The sequence below is a fragment of the Trifolium pratense genome, linkage group LG3 (genome assembly GCF_020283565.1).
Source record: "Trifolium pratense cultivar HEN17-A07 linkage group LG3, ARS_RC_1.1, whole genome shotgun sequence".
Taxonomy (NCBI): Eukaryota; Viridiplantae; Streptophyta; class Magnoliopsida; order Fabales; family Fabaceae; genus Trifolium; species Trifolium pratense.
This window is the reverse complement of record NC_060061.1, coordinates 18,102,780-18,125,148: the sequence shown is the minus strand read 5'-3', so window position 1 is coordinate 18,125,148 and position 22,369 is coordinate 18,102,780. Positions and strand designations below refer to the sequence as shown.

The 22,369-nt window shown below is 35.0% G+C and overlaps 1 protein-coding gene and 1 pseudogene across 1 annotated transcript; both read left to right on the top strand.

Annotated features, from left to right (window-relative positions):
- Nucleotides 1-3,109: 3,109 nt before the first annotated feature.
- LOC123917427 ((+)-6a-hydroxymaackiain 3-O-methyltransferase 1-like) lies at nt 3,110-5,106 on the top strand. Its single transcript, XM_045969134.1, has 2 exons — nt 3,110-4,140; nt 4,515-5,106. Exons 1-2 carry the CDS (start codon nt 3,367-3,369, stop codon nt 4,815-4,817), a joined length of 1,077 nt encoding a protein of 358 aa, XP_045825090.1. The 5' UTR covers nt 3,110-3,366; the 3' UTR covers nt 4,818-5,106.
- A 2,979-nt stretch (nt 5,107-8,085) lies between these two features.
- LOC123918827 lies at nt 8,086-13,149 on the top strand (annotated as a pseudogene).
- The last annotated feature ends 9,220 nt before the right edge of the window (nt 13,150-22,369 follow it).

The following is a 22,369-nucleotide window of genomic DNA, read 5'->3' as shown; positions in this document are numbered from 1 at the left end:
ATGCTCCATCATTAAGCCAAGGTTCCTCTAAAATAGGAATACTAGCCCCTGATCCAATGCACCTGTGAGAACCGGCACGAACAAGAAATTTAGCATTTGATATACTTCTTCACACAAAGCTTGACTTATGACCATCTGATGAAGTGAACTATTTCATTAGCCATCACCGCATTATCAAGAATGGATCTCCCGGGGACAGTCAAAATTTGTTATCAGAAATGCATTTATCAAGAAATCTCTTCAGCCTATTAGCAAGCACTTTGGAGGCTAATTTATAAATAACATTGCAAAGGGAAATCAGTCTCCAATCCTTCATAGTCTTTTGTTCTTCACCTTTAGGAATGAGGGCAATATTCGTCATATTGAGGGTAGCATGGAATTGACCTGTATTGAGCCAAGAACAACACTCCTGAAAGATATCATGACTACATAATTTCCATCAGGTCCGAGACACTTTTTTGGTTTCATAGAGAACAAAGCATCTTTGAACTCTTCCAGATTAAAAGGGGTTGTGAGATACTCATTATCAGAATCAAGAATAGTAGTAGAAATCGATAATTACAGGGTAACGAAAACTATTCTCTTTTGAAACAAATCATTAAAATAATCTTTTGTCAAGTCACTCATACCAGGGCTGTCAATAACTCTTCTACCACTCACATCTTCCAAATACTAAATACGATTTACCTTCTTCCTAGACGTGTTGATGCATGAAAAAAATCGAGTGTTGAGATCCCCTTCCCCATACCAATGTGTCTTAGCACGTTGACGCCAGAACATATCATCTTGAACCAATAAGTACGTCATCTGCTTTTGCAAAGCACTAACATAGTTAGCATTACTCTCGCCAACTTGATCATGAACTTATAATTATTTTTTCATGCATTTTTCGATCTTTTTTCTAAGGTTATGACAATGAGTTCTACTCCATTGAGATAGATCATCCGCACAAGCTTCAATTCTCAGCAAAATAAACATACGAATAATTATTCCAGCACCGGTGTACAATATCATCAAACTCAAACTCAAGACACCAAGCATTTTCGAACTTAAACTTGCGATAAGACGTACCAAATCTCACAACAGGATCACAATCAAGAAGAATAAGGCAGTGATTTGAAGCAGGCCGCGCAACTAGTTTCTCCACCTTAGCATTAGGAAACATTTGAAACCAAGCTTCATTAGCTAAAGCCAAGTCTAACCTTTCTTCAATAGCACGGAGGAGGGTACCTAAACTCTTAAACCAAGTGAAAAGGAATACCCTTCCATATGAACATCTGATAATCCCTATGAAGCACGGACACTCCTCGGATTAGGCGTATCCCGGTGTCGGACACCGACACGACACCGACGCTCACGATTACATTGAATTATGTCATTTTTTCAAATTATCAATGTCGACGTATCAGTGTCCATGTCGTGTCCGGTGTTGTGTCCTTGCTTCATAGGATAATCCAATTATACACCATGGGAGATGTGAATTTTGGACTAATAATCTTGAGAAGAATCAACGTCTTTCTATTATCTCTAGGAATTAACGAAGTATAAAAATAATAGTAAAATTAATAATAAGCAAAACCTCAAAATCAAATTGGCATTACAAAATGAGCCATAAATAAAAAGACAAAATTAATCACTAAAATTATCTAACTAATTAACTCAGTTACTACCAGAAAAAATACTAATTATTCAGCCGAAATAGAGAAGTTTGCATAACACATTACCCTTCTCTCACTATTTATCTTTACTGTTCGGGCACCCTTTATCTTTTCACGCAATGTACTAATCATAGGGATTTTTATATCCTTTCTCCAAACAAATGGACATGGACTCATGCACAGAACACACTTTCACACACATTTTTTACTTTTCTTTTTAGGAGGAATCCATCCAACGTTCACATGACTTATTACCACTATTAATTTTTTCACGCTTATTAAATTATTGGGTTTTAATTGTGAGTGGTTAAGTCGGACATCGACTATGAATGAGATAAATGTTACACCGAATAACCACAATTAAAATTTGTTTAAATCTATATTCTCTCCAATTTTTTTTATAAGAAACAACTCACTTTTTAAATTCATTAATAACTGATGTATTTTGTCAATATTTGTTTGGTTGTGATTAAATTTCTAATTGAACCAAAACCAAACAATTATTAAATTAGCGGGACCTAATTAGGAATGATACTCTTAAAATTAAGTTTCGGATCTAACACATCCTTACAAAATCGGCACCCTTTCACGCCCAACACTATTGGGCTAGGTGCGTGGATATAAATGGTGGGTGTTCCGATAACAAAAACCTGATAACATGTGGCCCAACGGATCGTGGAGAGCTCTGATGCCATCTTAAAATTGAGTTTCGAAAATAACTCATCCTTACAAAATCAATGTGAGACTTCTTAACATATACTCTCGATTTCTTTTAAAAAGTGGCGACTAGAAATTTTAGTCAAGTTTCACAAAGAATAATATATTTTAACTATAACTATAATAATAATCGACTAGAAAGATGAAGAATTGCAGTGACAAGTTACATACCTCATGATAACGTATACCTCACGAGAAGGACCCAGATCATGTGAAGTACATGAGTGCATGCAGTCATGTAGTAACGTGTTTTAGATCGTCTGATTTCGATTAAACGGTCTATGATAAAGACATATTTTAATTTTAAACTATTTGATCTTAGACGGTAAAAAACATGTGATTGCATGATATGGATTCCTTACAAAAAATAATTTGATGTATTTTGTTCAAAATTCAGACTAAATGCATCCGCTTTTGTTGACCAATTTTTTATTATATTTTGGGACGGAGAAATACTTATATTTAAGGGTATTCATGGTTACAGATAATCAGTTTAATCTGATGATTCATCCCAAACTAACTTGCATTTTTCCTGATCCACTCATCTTTAATCAGATCGGGTAGCAATTTGGCTAAAATCGACCCAACCCGACCCACCTACACCCCCTTACATTGAGACAATACATGATTTAAAACAAAAAAACAAAATTGAAGCAACTAGAAAGCCAATTATGGGCAAATATGAACAAAAGTGAGGCTTCTTGAGTCATGGCCTACCAAAGTCCACCTACTCCGTTCAAAAAAGAATACAAAATTAATTCATTACAACTCTATCTCATCCTAATACATGGCCGCCTCAGCATGAATTCAAGATCGCAGCCAAACAAGACACAAGACAATGCAGTATTTTTTCACTGTTTCATGTTAGACCATTATATTTTGTTCAACATTTGAAACATATAAAAAAGGTTCATACTAGTTTATTTTTACATATCCATTTCCACCAAAACATAATAATACATCAACAAAGTACATAAACAAGAGAATACAAATGGATTTTAGTGCAAATGGTTCTGAAGAAACTGAACTGTATCATGCTCAAATCCATTTGTATAAACATGTATACAACTTTGTAAGTGCCATGGCGCTCAAATCTGCTGCGGAACTTGGCATAGCTGATGCAATCCATAACCATGGAAAACCAATGACTCTTACTGAATTAGCTTCATCTTTGAAACTCCACCCTTCTAAAGTTAACATCCTATATCGATTTTTGAGCCTGTTAACACACAACGGTTTCTTCGTTAAAAGCAAAGGGGAAGAAGAAGAAGAAGAAATAGCTTATGCTCTCACACCATCTTCAAAGCTTCTCATAAGTGGGAAATCAACATGTTTATCAGCACTTGTTACAGGAGCACTTCATCCAAATTCTATAGACATGTGGAGCTCTACAGAGAAATGGTTCAATGAGGATAAGGAACAAACTTTGTTTGAGTGTGCAAAAGGGGAGAACTATTGGGATTTTCTTAACAAAGATTCTGATAGATTGAGTATGTTTCAAGATGCTATGACTGCTGATTCGAGAATGTTCAAGCTTGCTCTTAAAGAGAACAAACATGTGTTTGAGGGTTTGGAGTCTCTTGTTGATGTTGCCGGTGGAACTGGTACAGTCACAAAACTCATCCATGAAGCTTTTCCTAACATCAAATGCACTGTTTTTGATCAACCACAGGTTGTTGGTAACTTAACCGGAAATGAAAATTTGAACTTTGTTGGTGGTGATATGTTCAAATCTATCCCTCCTGCAGATGCTGTTTTACTCAAGGTATGTCTATAATAATCAATTCTTACTAATTGAATTCATTTTATTTTGTTCATGGTTTTGACCATGACACGGACATAATATTGACATATCTGATTACATTCAATCGCGTCTATCAGTAGCATGTGTCATGTGTCCGACATTCTAATGTCTGACATGAATATAACAGTGACACGCGTGATTGCATACATTCAATCACCGATATTTTCAAAAATTATTATTAGTATCTACATGTTGGTATCAGTGTTGTATCGTGTCAGTGACAATATTTCGTAGCTGAGGAATAAAGCTAAATAGATAGTAACTAGTAACAAACTAAGGTGAAAATTTTGTATCAACAAAAAAACTAAATTAATTCTATATTGTTTTCATTACAGTGGGTTTTGCATGATTGGAATGATGAACTATCCTTAAAAATATTGAAGAACAGCAAAGAAGCTATTTCACACAAAGGAAAAGACGGAAAAGTGATTATTATCGACATATCGATTGATGAAACAAGTGATGATCATGGATTAACTGAGTTGCAATTGGAATATGATTTGGTGATGCTTACAATGTTTCATGGTAAAGAAAGAACAAAGACAGAATGGGACAAACTCATACATGATGCAGGTTTCAGTAGCTACAAGATTATCCCTATAAGTGGCTTCAAGTCTCTAATTGAAGTTTATCCTTAATTTTAATTTGAAGTTGCTGCAATCAAGTTTTAACTATGAATTCAATAAGTGTCTATTTGGAGAATCAGATTAATAGTGTTAATCATTTTCTGTAAGAAATTAATTTCCAAAACTTGTTATTTGCAAAGAGATCATTGTTCCATGCCGGAATGTAGTTATTTCCCTCTTCCTTAGGAAAGAAAAATAAGGTCATGTTTGTTTTTGAGAAACAGAAAGTTTAATGTACTGAAAACAAAATTGTTTAAGATTATTATAAAATAAAAAAGCTTATAGAGTGATTCTCCCTCAATTCAACTTACATTTCTTCAAGGTTATTCTATACTAGCATACAATATATATGAAGTACATTATTTTTCTAAAAAATCAAAAAGTAGGTGATAATAGAACAGATACCTCAATAAATATGTTTTCTAATCTAAAGAAAAATCGGTCACAAGCTGGCATCAATATATGAAAGTTGATTAATCAAGGAAATCACAGTAGTTGAAGTTGCATCATCATCAAGTTGTTCCCTGGTGGTGGAGATTGTGGATCATGATAAGCAAAAATTAAAAGAACACAAACAAATAAAATGAATGAATGCAACAGATGAATAAATAGAAGGGTAGTTATTGAATCGGATCTAGTGAAGTGAAAATGCAGGGATATACATATCAGTGCTTTCATGTATTCCTCCACAAGCTGAGAAATTATTCGAAAAATTCAAATAACACAAGAGTACTTGTCACGACCGAATCTCAGGTCATGATCAGCGCACAGGCTAACACTAACTCATCATATAATTTGCCTAGCAAGCCTAATCCACTATAACACATATACTTATTTAAATCAAACCCATTTATCAGTGTCTCATCTATTGTTCATGTTGTAAATAAAAATATTGTACTTATTTGTATTAGTTGTATTCAGCCCCTTAATACAACCCATTAGGTCTAAAATTTTATATTTATTTGGTTCTTTTTTAGCATCTCGACGGTCCTTGATTCATGGGGCAACATTTGTTGTATTTATACAATCCTAAATCACATAAAAATTAAACTGTTTTAAATATGGAGACAAATAATAACATAATTTTTCTTAACTGCATGAGACCTATTCAGACATTTTTTTCTTTAAGGACCAATGTAAAACCAAAAATGTCTTTAAGAGACCATTTTACTAATTAAGTCTAATAAAGAATTTGATCTATAATTTTTGTTGGGTTAAACTGAAGAACCATATACAATATATTCTTCCATAAATATTAGTCATCACTAATTCATTGCATACAATAAAAACTTTATATCTACTAGTAATACAGATTCAAATTGCAGGTAATATAAAATGCATCAGGAAAATCTGGACATCCGGTTAAGATCAAATAGCCCGAATATAAAGAAGATTTAATCAAACTACATGATTGTTTGTTATCTAGATATCTTAATTGGACATTCAAAGTTTTCTTAACTGCATGACCGCATGCTTTTTTTTGTAAACCAAAGATATCCTCCACGCGTAATTGCAGAGACTAATTCCCTCGAGGTAACTGAGATCCATTTAAGGGGTTGACCTCTCCCAACAAACTGCATGTTGTTTTGTCTGCGTGGAACTCAAACGTAGAGATACACTTGCTTAGGCACATCCATTTGGGCACGAGCTTTTGGTGCACACAAATAAAAAAAATGAAAATAAAATAAAATTGTCACATCAATTCCACTTTAACCATTTTATTTTTATTTATTTTTAATTCTTTGTGAATGTGCCTAATACATATAATTTGTGATTGTGCCTATAGTAGAATTTCTCACCAAACATAATTCAATTAAACAACACTCATTATTAATTTGAAGAAGAATGGTCTGTTTGGCAAGCCAAAAAGTTAGCTTTTAGCTTTTATCTTATGGCTTATCAGAAAGAGTTTTTAGCTTATTTTACTGACTTATAGTTTTTTTTTCCAGAAGCTATTTCAAATAGCTTCTGAGCTTATAGCTTCTAACTTTTCATTTTTTCTTCCTCTTTTACCCTTATTATTATAACTAAAATCCATGTTTACCCTTTATAATTTATTATCATTAGAATTTAAAATAAAATAAGTAAATACATGTTTTAATGTTGCTTCTTTTAAAATCACATGTATATAGTATGTTTTAACGTTGCCTTATTATCTATTTTCAAATATGAAGGCTAAAACATATTATTTTTTTAGGAAAATGCTAAACAGTGCCTCGGGGCACTGGTTAAAGAAGCAAAAATAGTAATTTGGTATTGGAGTTTGTGCACTCAACTCCTCAAAAATTTAAAAAGTGTTCTTTTCTATTCAAAATTTTTTTTTTTTGGTTTCCTTAACCAGTTCCCCGGGGGCACCGGTTAGCATGACCTTTTTTTTAATCAATTCATAAGTACATATCTTACTATAATTTTTTTTGTAACAACGTACCTTACTATAATTAACCATTATATTATATTGTGAATATATTTTGTTGTTATTTTTTCATAAAGTATATCAACTGAAACGGAAATAATTTTTTTAGAAAAAATTCAGTATATAAAAATTAGTTTAATAATAATATTTGAAAGATATATTCATTGAATTAATAAACTTAAAATATTGTACCCAAAAAATAAAATAAACTTAAAATATTAAATTATAAGTATCTTAAATATTATTAATTTGATAAAAAAAATTATTGAATTAAAGATGTCATTTTATGTCATCTTATATTTATCAGTCAATTGAACCGCTAATTCTACCAAACACTTTAATCAGCTTATCAGTTAGAAACTATCGACCATCAGCTATAAACTATCGGTAGCTTACGAGTCAAAAGCTATTTTTGCCATAGGTGTGAGATTTGGTGGAAAAGAAGAGGACATAATAGACACCCTCACATCCCCCCGAAAATACAGGGAGACCATACAGTTTTAAAATTTTAACCAACAAAAATAACCTTCACAAACAAAAAGTGACTCACTCTTACTACAGTGTTACAGTTTTTGTTTGTTCTTTCTTTCTCTCTCTTTCTTTGTCTACCACACATCACACCCAACACAGTCTTCAGCATTGCAGCCTCTGCAACACTGCTTACACCTTCACCATACTACAGTCAACAGACGACCAAAAGGGTAAACTAAAATAAATAATAACACCAACAATAATTACAATTAATACCCACATCAAAAAACCAAATTTTATTTATTATTAGACTGAAAAACTTAAAAATAATCCCAATGAAATGAAAGCTGGTTTTGATGCCTACCCAAAAGCCCATTCACTCAAAGGGAAAAATAAAGTAAAAAGAAACAACCCAAAAAAGAAACAAAAGGAAAAATTGGCAGAGAGTGAAACTGAAAGGTGAGTGAGTAATGGAAGAGAAAAAAAAAGGGTCTTTTTCTTTTTTGGATTATTGGGTCAGTTTCTTTTGCCAATGCCAAAGTTCTTCACGCTCTCTGAAAAATTAAAAATGCACTTATGATGAATCCAAATCCACCACTCTTTTTCAAATACTCTCTCTTCTGTTTCATCATCAATACTACTGAGGATGATGAAACACTGTCGTTTGGTTCATCATCTTCAAGTACAAGTATAGCTAGTGGTGCTACTGGTTCTGGTTCTTCTGTTTGTTTGGAGCTATGGCATGCGTGTGCTGGTCCTATGATCTCTTTGCCGAAGAAATGAAGTGTTGTTGTGTATTTTCCTCAAGGACACTTGGAACAACTTCATGATTTTCCGTTAGCTTTATCTGATAATATACCTTCTAATTTGTTCTGTCGTGTTGTTGATGTTAAGCTTCATGTGAGTATTTCTTGTTCCTTTCTTTTCAGCGTTCAAATTGTTTGTTATCTCTTACTGGTTGGGTCATAGTTCAATATTCTTTTTTGTTTTACTTTTTTGTTCAGAAATTTGATTTCTTTGTGGGTTTTTACATGTGGGTTTTGTTTGATTGGTGAGGAAATTGATGGGAAATTATCCGTCTTAGTGTCAAATTCAGCATAGGTTGTTTTGTAACTTTTGTTTGTTCTATTGACAAATTTTGTGAATGACCACCCTTTATTATATGTGCTTTATCTCATTCTCTTTTTGTTCTTTTGGGTGAAACTTGTGAAAGGTTGCTATAGTTTGGTTTTGTTGATGGAATGTGTATGTTTTTCCTTCTGTTGTGCAGGCTGAGGAAGGGAGCAATGAGGTATATTGTCAGGTGTTGTTGGTTCCTGAAAATGAGGTGAGGCTAATTTATGATTCATTTTGATTCATTTCTGTTTTGGAGAGAGTGCTAAAAATGGAAAGAAATCTTAACTCAGAATCTTGAGAAATCTTCTTTAGTGTCTAAGTCTTAGGGGTCTAATTAAAATTGACCAATTTAGACGATTATAATGAAATTGCATGATTGAGCTAAGCTAAGTGTCATATTACCAAAAAAGTCATAAGTAGCAAGCTATGGGCTTGTTCTATGTCTTTGTTAATTTACTAGTCCTTTTTTTTTGTCAAGTAGTCCTTTTTTTTGTCAAGTAGCCTAATGGCTAGAAATTTACCTCTTTAGATGAATAAATGGGAGATCCCGGGTTCGAACCCTGACCCTGCATATAAAATGCAATATCAATATCCCTACTAATCAAGCTATGCTCATGGAGATCATTTACTAGTCCTTTTGAACATTAGAGAGCTACATTAGTATTAAATGAAGTCACTTTATGAACTGATTTAGAATGAACTTGGCTACTTTTTGTAGCAAAAGTTGAAGGAAGGGGAAGTTGATGTTGATGGTGAAGGAGAGGATATTGATACTGTTATGAAGTCAACAACACCTCACATGTTTTGTAAGACTTTGACTGCTTCTGATACTAGCACTCAGGTGGATTCTCTGTGCCTTGTCGAGCAGCTGGAGATTGCTTTCCTCCCATGGTACTTAATTTGAATATTTGTATATGCTACAATTAAGTCGGCACATGTAGATTTTTTGAAATGACACACCCACACCCTGTCTAATTTTGAAAGTTATTTTGTCATAACTGGTATCTAATTTCTTAAGTTGTATTAAATAGTTTTTTCAATGCATTTGAATTTAAGTCCACTTCCTCTTTAGGATTACACTCAACAAAGACCTTCACAAGAGCTTGTGGCAAAGGATCTGCACGGCCATGAATGGAAGTTTCGACATATTTATAGAGGTTTCTCATTCATTTCTCATGTTTATACGGACAATAACATACCAGTTAGAATACCAATTGATTGTTCGTGTTTGTATTTTCTGCTTTTAATGAACACAGGGCAGCCACGAAGGCATTTGCTTACAACGGGATGGAGTGCATTTGTTAACAAGAAGAAGCTTGTATCTGGAGATGTTGTTCTGTTCCTCAGGTAAGATGATCTAGATTCTATCAAAATATCAAATAGTGTAACAAGAACTAGACCAACATTTTAGATTTTTGCGATAATTGACAGAGGAGAGGATGGAGAATTGAGATTGGAGTCCGTAGGGCGGCTCAATTGAAAAACAGCAGTAACTTTTCGTCTATCTCTGGCCAGCAATTGAATCTTGGAAGCCTTACAGATATAGTTAATGCTTTATCTACTAGATGTGCCTTTAGCATTCACTACAATCCGAGGTATTTTTATGGTTATTCTCTTATACTTTCTTTAGTAGTTCATGAAAGGGAAAACGTTCGGTTCTATCTACAATATGAAGAGTGTTATGCTTGAGATCCAATCAGTGTTTTCAATACTTTTACTGTTTCATTGTAGGATTGGTTCATCTAAGTTCATCATACCTATGCACAAATTCTTAAAGAGCCTTGATTATTCTTACTCGGTTGGAATGAAGTTCAGGATGCATTTTGAATCTGAAGATGCTGCCGAGCGAAGGTTTGTTCATGATTATGCTTTCTCCATTTAGATAACCTTATTAAAGAAATTCTTAATCATATTTCTTTTATGCAGATTCACAGGATTAATTATTGGAATTACCGATGTGATCCTCTCAGATGGCCTGGATCAAAATGGAAATGCCTAGTGGTATTTTGCTAGGACCTTTCTAACTTTGTTTATTAGGATTATCATTTATATGCTTGATATTGGGTTTTACGAGATGGCTTGTTCTGACCAATGTTAAGGAAACTCCTATGGTTTTTTATGTTTTAAGTTGCATGTTTTATTGTCGATGTCGTGACTCCTCATTTTTATGGCTACCTGTCATATAGGGTTGAAACCTGATACTCTTTCCATTTAATAAAATTTTGCAGATGGTTTATTGGTATAATTTCCATGGTATAATCTCATTGTCATTTTATTTATTATATAATCTGCGCTTCAGTGCTTGTGTCATAGCAAAATACCTTTATACCTTCCATCTAACTACACATTTTAGTGGCACACTTTCAAAACGTAGGGGTTCTGTACTGTTGTTTTGTATTCCTTTTGAGTGGGAAGGATTGTTACATCATCAAATAATTCCTCGAGTGAATTGCCTTTACGGTGTCTGAAAATTATAGAAACTTACATGGATCAGTCTTTCGGTGTACTAATTAAATATTACTTACATAGCATAAGAAAAATGGATTTTCAAACCAACACCATATTTCCCTTCATATTGTGTCAAAAAAAAAAAAATGAAACCGTCTATGCTTTACGTTCTTGAAGTAGCTCAAGTTTTTGGTAAACGTGAGCGAGCGTATTTCTTGACTACTGTCTAATATATAAAAGGCCTTAGTGGAAACTATGATTGATTGCATTTTCTATTAACGGAAACTATGATTGTTTATGTTCTTCCTATTAACCTCGTTAAAACTTGCTATGTGATTAACTTGACTGATTGAAATCAAATGGTCTTTCTGATGATTGTAGGTAAGGTGGGATGACTTGGAAGCTTCAAGGCTTAACAGGGTTTCTCCATGGGAGATTGAGCCCTCTGGCCAGCTTCCACCACCAATACCTTCATGGCAGCTAGTTTGAAGAGGACCAAGATTGGACCGCCTTTATCAAAGCCAGAATTTCCAATTCCCAGTATATCTCAGTTTATTATTTTTTTTGGCTTACATTTGAATTGCTCTACCTCATGCAATGCAACATCATTGATGAATTGTTCCATTCTTCTAACAGGTGGAATTGGGACATCAGACTTTAGCGAATCACTGCAGTTCCAGAAGGTCTTGCAAGGTCAAGAAATGTTAGGCTTTGATACTACTTTTGATAGTATTAGTGCTCAGAGTCACCACCAGTTATCTGAATTACGAAGGTGTTATCCCGGTTCAAACTATCCTGGGATTGCATCAACAGGAAATAACATCGGAATCCCACAAAATGAATTTTGATGTTTCCTGCAATGGCTTCGGCGAATCATTCCGATTCCAGAAGGTCTTGCAAGGTCAAGAAATACTTCCTAGCCAACCATATGGAAGATCCTTGTCTGTTGACGAGGCTCTTAGAAATGGAAGCTTTGGACTTTTTGATGGTCACCCCCAGGTACCGAGATCCAGAAATGGATGGTCTTCCCAGATGAATAGCAACTTGCATTTCCATCCACCAGCATTCGTGTATCAGCAAAGAGACAGTCCAGTTTTGAACTTGGATTACAATAACAAGATTTATCCGGCGATGGAGGATAATGTCCGTCAAAGAGGTTCATATGTTTGTGAAGTGAAAGATGGTGCATTTGCATCAACCCTGTCCTACAAACCTATTTTCCACGGACTAGCTCATGAAGACACAAATTCATTTGGTACACATTTGTATGATTCGGTTTCACTACCTAGAAGTGATCAAGAGTATTTGGTTTTTTATTAACCGAGGGTGCTCCTGTTGCACTTAAAGATGTTGAACCATCTACTGTTACTTGTCAGCTAAACCCTGGACCCTCCTCCTTCACAAGACACGTTGAAGACGATTTCAATCCGAGGCATTCACTTAGGAGCAAAACAGTTGAAAGTTACTGTACCAAAGTAAGCAATCTTCATCCTGTGCGAGACATGGTAATCGATAGAGTATTCTAGTGCGCTTAAACATAAAATCGAATCTGCAGCTTTTTGAAATGGAATTGTTGAGGTTACACATTGTTGATCTATAATGTAATACAACTTAATATTGTCTGCAGGGTGTGCTGCAGTGTTGACTTGAAAATCGTGAAGCTGGCTTCGTGCGTCGGAAGAGAATGTCTGTTGTTGTTGTACAGTTGTACTTGTGTTCTTTGTTGTAACAACTTAGGATATTGAGAACCAAAAGTTATTGTAACTAATTTGCTGATTCTAGACATTGACCTTAAATTGGCTAATTATGACACCATTGAAGTTCATGTATTAATTTTTTATGCACTGTTTATGGACCTGTATGAGGCACCTCGATATTGTGTTAACATATCTTGTATGTACTTGTTCCATTTTTGATTAAGTGATGATTTAAGACATTTTTCCACCATAAGCAAGAAAAGCAATAACTAATGATGACGGATCGTCACACTCTCTAATCCATGCCTATTTGAGTGACATTAGATGCATTTTAGTAGGTTTTAAGCAATAAATTCAAGAGAAATCTACTCGGAAGCAGGGTTACTTGTTCTGCAAGAAAAGCAGGATTTTAAGCAGGAAAATATGATTTTCACTACGCTGGGGGCGTAGCCCATCACGCGCTTCGTGATGGAGATCTTAGAGAGCCAAGTTTTTCACCTTGATCACGCGCGGCGTGATGCCTGTTGTTTTTTGATTTGAAAATTTCGAAAAAAAATGCTACTGCTGTAAAATATTATCGGCTGAGTCGTGGGTGAATACGCTCTCTTTAAGACGTTTCACGGTATTACTCAAATTGTGCAGAGTAAACTATCAACCGTGAAGTCTCCAGGATAAAACAGCCTTCACAATTTTAATACCGAATTGCTACTGCACTGTAGAATTCGGGCAGAGATACACCCTTCTATTGATTCGATGAATCAATTCAATAATTGATACAAGAGTATCAACTCAAGAAACAACAAGGAAAGGGAAATTTTTGCATGAAAGAAAGCAAGGAGAAAGAAGGAAAAAAATTGTTCAGAGACTGTATGAACTGATGGAAAATAATGAAAGCAAAGACTGCTATTTATAATGCAGTTCTGAACGAATTTGAATAGTGGGGAACTGATTTTTCTACATTTGAGGAATCAGTTGAATTTCAAAAACAAATCACATGTGACCTATTTTGTAGGAACAGATTCTTCTTTTGACTGAGCAACGGATAAGTGCTGACACAGTTTTGAAGACTTGGTTTCAGGCACAATTAACATGTGCGAAATTAAAACCCACACACTTAAAGAAAAAATAAATTTTTTCTTTTTCTTATTAAAAAATTAATATATCACCAAGCCCAAGCCCAAGCCCAAGCCCAAGCCCGGCCCGGCCGGCCGGACGGCGGCGGCGCGCGTGTGATATTCAACATTGTGTGTGGTCTCCCTTTCTTACAAAAGTGGGTACCCCAAGGGCACACCCTTGGTTGCCACTTAGTGGTATATAAACACTACCAAGTAGTGTGATCTTTCCAATGTGGGACTCAAAGAGTCTTTTTTCAATTCACACTATGCATGGTTCCAATACTTGTGTTTATTTCAATACCAAGTTCCTTCCAAATTCTCATCATGTTCCAACAATCCCCCACTTGAATTTAAAAAAGTTGTTTCAGAAGTAAGATTGTGCATAAGCAAAGGTGACGCTTGTCTTGAACCTTTACATAGCGAGTAAGAGCCCGATTTAACAAGAGTGACGCTTGTCTTGAACTCTATCTCGGATTTTTCTCAAACCGCACACAACCTCTCTTAGGGTGTATTCTTTGGCCCGTGCGTTAATGGCCCTGCACGACTATCCCGTTTCATGAATGATCTAGGAGTTCGCCTCAAAACCCCATAGGAACCGGCCTCAGTTCCACATTCATATAGGTGAGTCTATCTGGAGTACTCCTGAAGCTTGGTACTCCACTCATATCAGAGTCTAGATCTCATTAAGAGTTTCTATTAACTCAACCTTTTACTTCTGCTTCAGGATTCATGCTTCTTATCTTGCATGTTCACGTCCTACCACCCACAACTTGTTGTTTACCCATTGGAACCTAATTCTTGGGATCTCCAGTCTTTTAGGTTGGGTTACCATTATGAGCAATTCATAGGCATTAGTCCTATTTTTACATTAGTATTATAGACTTTCTCTTTAGTCAGTCCTTTCGTCAAAGGATCCGCTAAGTTTTCATCAGTGCGTACATGATCCACTCTTACAGCCCCTTTAGAGATTGACTCTCTCACTGTGCTGTGCTTCCTTCTAATTTGACGTCTTTTACCATTATAAAATCGATTCTTAATTTTAGCGATAGCTGCAGTACTATCGCAGTGGATCAACACAGCTGGCATAGGTTTTTCCCATAGGGGAATCTCAGATAACAAGCATCTCAACCAGCTTGCTTCTTCACTTGCAGTTGCTAGTGCTATTAATTTAGATTCCATAGTGGACTGTGCCAAAATGGTCTGTTTCTTAGATTTCCAAGACACAGCTCCTCCGGCTATATTAAATATAAAGCCACTAGTTGCTTTGGAATCATCTGACAAGGTGTTCCAATCAGCGTCACTGTATCCTTCAAGCACGGCAGGAAATCTCTTATAATGTAATCCGAGATTCATGGTTTTTTTAAGATAGCCCATGACTCTCTCAATAGCTTGCCAATGCTCATTACTAGGTCTGCTAGTAAATCTGCAAAGAAGTCCCACGACATAGGCTATGTCGGGTCTTGTACAATCAGTGGCATACCTAAGACTACCAATGATGCTCGCATATTCAGTTTGTCTAACACTTTCACCAGTGTTCTTAAATAGTTTTACACTAGCGTCATACGAAGTGTTCTTTTCTTTGCAGTCATAGTAACCATACTTATTTAAGATCTTTTCCACATAATGTGACTGATCTAGGGATATTCACTTCTCAGACCTGGTAATCTTGATTCCAAGAATCACACTTGCTTCTCCGAGGTTTTTCATATCAAAGTTGTTACACAACAGTGATTTCACAGCATTTACGGCATAAAGGTTTGATCCAAATATGAGTAAGTCGTCTACATAGAGACACATGAAAGTGCAAATGCCATTTTCGAATTTGTAGTAAATACATTTATCACTTTCATTTACTTTGAACCCAATCGACAACATTAAATTGTCAAACTTTTCATGCCATTGCTTAGGAGCTTGTTTTAGACCATACAAAGACTTATCTAACTTACAGACTTTATTTTCTTGTCCGTGGATCACAAATCCTTCAGGTTGTTCCATATAGATTTCTTCTTCTAAGTCACCATTTAGGAAAGCGGTTTTAACATCCATTTGGTGTAAAGTTAAATTAAAAATTGCGGCAATAGAAATAAGTACCCTTATGGATGTTATTCGAGTGACCGGAGAAAAAGTGTCGAAGAAATCTATATTTTCTCTTTGTCTAAAACCTTTGGCGACAAGGCGAGCCTTGTACTTTTCTATAGAGCCATCTGATTTTAGTTTCTTTTTCAAAATCCATTTACAACCAATAGGTTTGCAACCAGGAGGCAAATCTACCAAATGTCAAGTTTTGTTAGATTCTAGAGAATCCATCTCATCGTTAATAGCTTCTTGCCATAAATCTGCATCCAGAGATGACAATGCTTCTTGAAGATTTTTAGGATCTTCTTCTAAAGTATATGCCGAATATTCGGGACCATAGTCTTTAGCTACTCTCACTCTTTTACTTCTTCGAAGTTCAATTTCTGTATTGTTGTTGCTCTCAGAGTTTCTTATCACAGGAATGTGACTTGATTCGGTGCCCCCACTATTTTTTAATTTAAAAGGAAATTTATCTTCAAAAAAATCAGCGTCAACTGATTCTATGATTACTTTAGCATTCAGGTCAAAAAACCTGTAAGCTTTACTGTTTGCAGCATACCCAATGAATACGCATTCATAGGCTCTACTAGCAAGTTTTACTCGCTTCGGGTCAGGTTTCCTGACATAAGCTAGACATCCCCAAGTTCTCAAATAAGACAGGTTTGGTTGTCTTTTCTTTAATGTCTCATATGGTGAGATCATTTTCTTAGACTTAGGGACTCTATTCAGGACAAAGCAAACAGTCAATATAATTTCCCCCCACCAGTGTGAAGCAGCGCCTGAATTTAACATTATAGCAACAACTAATTCTGTGAGAGTTCTATTTTTTCTTTCTGCTTTACCATTCATTTCAGGGGAATATGGTGCAGTCGTTTCATGTATAATTCCATGTTGTTTATAAAAATCATTAAATAAACTAGAATTATATTCAGTTCCTCTATCACTACGTAATCTCTTAATTTTCATACTAAATTGATTTTCAATTTCATTTACAAACACTTTAAACACATCAAATGCTTCACTTTTATGTTTCATTAGATATACAAAGGTGTAATCAGAACAATCATCAATAAATGTGATAAAGTAACGTTTGTTATTTCTAGTCAAGGTTCCATCTAATTCACATATATCAGAGTGTATTAAATCCATTGGTTCAGATTCCCTAGTTACTGACTTATGTGAACTTTTTGTTATTTTTGCTTGACTACAAAATTCGCATTTTTCTAAATCATCAAATTTTAATTTTGGAATTAAGCCTAAGTGACTTAAATTAGATATTGATCGCGAATTAACATGACAAAGTCTAGAATGCCAAATATTAAAATCACACAAGGAATAAACAGAAGTAGAAATTTTATTCAAATTCAAATTGAGATCAACATTTAACTTAAACATGCCATCAACGGCGTACCCTTTCCCAATAAAAATACCATTCTTAGTGATGGTATACAAATCAGCCCCTATAGTTTGACTAAACCCAGCCTTATTGAGAAGAAAACCAGAAACAAGATTCTTTTTCATAACTGGTACATGCATAACATCCTTCAGGATCAGAGTCTTTCCGGAAGTAAATTTCAGCTCTATATCTCCAATTCCAGCAACTTCAGAAGTGTGAGCATTTCCCATCTGCACCTTCTTGTTCTCAGCAGTAGTGTATGTTTTGAACATAGCACGTTCATAACAGACATGGCGAGTTGCACCAGTGTCTATCCACCAACCATCAGTAACACCGATCATATTGATTTCGGTGATCATTGCAGCATATGCCTCTTCTACGGCATTCAGATTAGCAGGCCTTGGCCTTGATTTGTTTCTACACTTTTTTGCCATATGACCCGGTTTCCAGCAATTAAAGCACAGAAATTCACCATCATCATTCTTTGGAGGAGGTGGTGGAGGAGGTTGCTGTCTAGCAATAGGGGCCTTAGAAGGATTCCCATTCTTAATCCGAACAGGTGCAGTACGGTTCTGATTCTTGAAATTTTTGCCCGTAGGCTTCAGAACCGCAGCAGCAGCAGTGGATTTCTTTTTGTTGTTATTGGAGACAACCAGAATTTTCTCTTCTTCTTTCATATCTTGCCTGCGAGATTCTTCCTCAATACGGAGGCGAGTAATCAAGCTTTCAATTGAAAATTCTTTAGTTTTGTGACGAAGAATATTTTTAAAATCTTTCCAAGAAGGGGGCAGTTTGTCAATAATAACAGCAATTTGAAACTGTTCATCAAGAGGCATACCTTCAGTAATAATTTCATGAGCAATCTTCTGAATTTCATGAGACTGCGCTTCAACAGACCTTTCATCAACCATCTGATACTTTAAGTACCTGCTCACAGCATATTTCTTTGCACCAGCTTCTTCAGTGTCATACTTTTTGGTCAGAGCCTCCCACACATCTTTAGCAGTATTGTATGATCGATAATAATCATACAAGTCATCAGCAAGTCCATTAATAATGTAGTTCTTACATAAATAATCATGTTCTTTCCAGAGGTGTATCTCTTTTTGCAGCTGAAGCTTTTGAGCTTTAACCTGTGCTGCAGCAGAATCAATTTGATCCTTATCTTTGTCATTCACAGGTTTCTCACCACCATTGGTGACAGTCAATTCATTCGTTCCAGAAGCAGAAGCATCAGGAAGAACAGGTATGTCCTCATTAAGAACATTCACAACCTTTTTCAGAGTTAGGAAGAAATACATCTTCTGTTGCCAGTGAAGGAAAATTGATACGATAAAAGCAGCGGAATTTTAAAATTTTCCTTTTGTGATCCTTACGAATGGTCATGAATTGTGTTTAGAGTTTTACCTTTTGGTTCGAAAACTCCCTTTAAATCACGAACGGCTATCGAACACTTCGAATCACGAACAAGGTCACGAACAAGAACCTCGAACCGTCACGAACAAGGTCACCACCAAGTCACCAACGAATTTGATCACAAGCGTTAAAGGTATAACGCCTCTAGCCAGTCCACACGAACAACAACCTTCAATGGAGTGCTAGCTCCAATGGTTTGAAGGGTTAGGAGAAAGGAGGCACAAAATAAGGATTAGGGTTTTTCACAAAAACTCTAGAAAGGTGATTAGGGTTTCTCAAGAGAGGAGAGAACAAAGGCTCATGAGAATGAGTAACAAAATTGTGTAACTATTTCTCCTTACCACAAGGGTTCTATTTATAGAACCACTTGCCATGGCAAAATTACACTAAAGCCCTTTTAACTAAATGGGCTATAGTGGGCGCCATTCTCATGTAAATATGTCTAGTACATATTTGCACCCCCTTCTTGCTACATCATACCATATGATGTAATGCTCATTTTAATTACCATAATACCCTTATCATATTTTCTTATTTCTCCAAGGTGCACCGTACCTTACGGTGTTCCAATCTCACTAGATTGTTCTTATGTGTGTGACCCTGTAGGTTTCCGTAACATTGACAATTATAATAAATCACTATTTATTACAATAAACAGTGAGCGGTATCTAGCAACACATCACTGCTACTCAAGTTACGAGAAATTAACATGTGATCTAAACATAACCTCTTGTGATAATATCAGTGTGTATAATTACCCCTTTGCCCTTTATGTCTATATTGAACACATAACATACTTGGTGTCATCTTTGTCCAGTTCAATATTGGGCCCATGACATTTATCCTGTTATGCAGGATTGGCAAATTCCATCTAGGTCACTACTGTCCCTCAGCATGCTTTGTGAAGTACCCATCAACTGCCTTTATGGTTATCCTGTTACGGACAACGTTAGATCAGCAACAAAGTACTTGACTCCACATCTAGGGTACAAAGTGGTTTCAGGTCTAAGGGCGGTTTACACCATTATCACCATGAGAGTAACTTATGACACTTTGCATAACTTTGCATGTAGTACTCTCATAGCGGGTCAATCCAGTATAAATATTACTCCTAATATTTATACCTACGTCAAGACTTGATAACTCCTTATCCCATGATCCATGAGATGTGATCATCAGTCTATCTTCATAATAGTCTTTATGCTTTAAGGTTATCCCCTTTACCTTAAAGCTCGACTACGGATACTTTAAGAATAGTGTCCTTATGTTTAATATTATCTCATGATTAAGTCACACTTAATTATTAAACGGACTTTCTATTCTAGGGACTTCATTATTTTGCAACCTTACAAATATAATAAAGAAATGCCATATTTATATTCAAACTCCTAAAGCAAATACTATGAAAATAGATTGGCTCTTAGGGCTTACTCCAACAATCTCCCACTAGCACTAAAGCCAATCTAGGTTTCTCTTAATACCTATAGACTTAGTATGCCCATCACGCTTCAACTGCGCAAGAGGCTTTGTTAGTGGATAAGGAACTATTTCCTATGTTGGTATCTTACGTATCTTCCAACGTTCTATTTCGATCTCTATCGAAATATATAAGTGTCTAAGTATAGTCATGAATCGTCGGTGAGATCTATTTTCAAGTGTTCTTGCAAGATTAAACTATTACCATCACTAATGTGATTAATGTGACTTGTAACACCGGAAACATATCTTTAGCTCAATCATGAGCCAAACGATCCAATCTTAAATACTCAACTTATTTAACTGAAACAAACATATTACGAAGCTTATCTTATAGCTTTCAATGCTTGTATTCAGCCATGATATACAATACATTGGTATGGAACCTTCCTTCATTATAACTTCCTTATAATGATCCTTCCCATACCCATCTATTTCAAGAAATAGGCCTTAGTTCCTTTAAGGTCCTTAGGGATATTCTTGAAGGTAAGTTAGTGTCAAACACTAATTTCAATTTTGGTACATAGGTTATTCCTAACTCTTTAGGAATTCTTGCCTAAGTGTTTCATCAAGAGTTATTTTCCTAGTCATGTCTCACATGTATAAGAAAAATGTCTTGATGATTAATATGATATCAGATATTATCACTCCCACTAAAACTTTGTATGCACAAGATTTATATTTGTCCTTCATTTGTTTTCCACAAAACTTTCAAAAGGAACAAATATTCAAATTTATTCGATCTAATCAAAGTTAGATAGGTTTGTCCTTGTTAATTTGTTTTTCATAAAACTTCATAAAAGGAACAAACAATAATTTAATTTTCTGAGAACTCTATCTAATCAAAATTAGATAGCTACAAGTTATATACCTTTCTAGCATCATTTGGATCAACAAAACCCTTACGTATATGTCCAACGCATATATATGAGGTCATTCCAATTAAGGAATGCAACTTTGTTATCCATCTACCAAAACATGTAGTACAACATTTAGCAGAAGCAATCAAATATTATAAGGTATTCTTAATACCATCCATATCAGTGTTCAAAAAGAATACTCACTTTCATCGTATGAGTCTTACTCATCTTGAAGACATAACCATTATCTACATAAGGTTAGTGTATATGGATTCTGTATGAGATTTCATGGCATTTAGCCACTTCTCATAATCTAGATCGTCTTACGACCTTTTAGAAAGTCAAAGACTCATCTTCCATGAGAATCATATCACATTGCTGAGTCATGATAAAACCATACCTTGTAGCCATATGTGATATGTTAGACTTATCTTGGATTTGTGCAACTTTAAAACAATGGTTCTTCAACAACCTTGAGGAACCGGTTTGCATTCCCTTTTAAATAAATATGTTTTGTGGTACTTGAATTTATTCAAGTTCTATATCACTCCCACTGTCTCTTTTAGAGACACACTCCCACTAGAGGAATGTTTCAAACCTAGCAACAAAACAACCTTTTGTCCTTAAGAGTGATATAGGACCAATATCCCTTTCTTTAGGATATTTCCACTTATTCATTCATTCATTTGGAATTAGATTTATCTAATAAATTTTAATCCAAAATTCTCATAAAGACAAACTTGGTACTCTTACCTCCATATCGCATATGGTGTCTTTATGATCATTTTAAAAGGGAACTAATTGTGGGTGAAGATTAATTATAAGTAAAGAGATTTATAGAAAGAGTCAATATATAATTAAACTATCCTTAAATCATGTCAAACATGATGTGATAAAATAGTTATTATAGTCTTTTAATTAAGTATTTACTGATATGACTCATTCATATAACTTAAATACTTTTGTCGAGTTCTATTTTCTTCATTGTTGAATTTCTTTGACAAATTCAAAGATTTCTAATTGGTGTCATACACCTACCAACATCTAATGATTTTAATCATCAATGTTAATGAAGTAAAA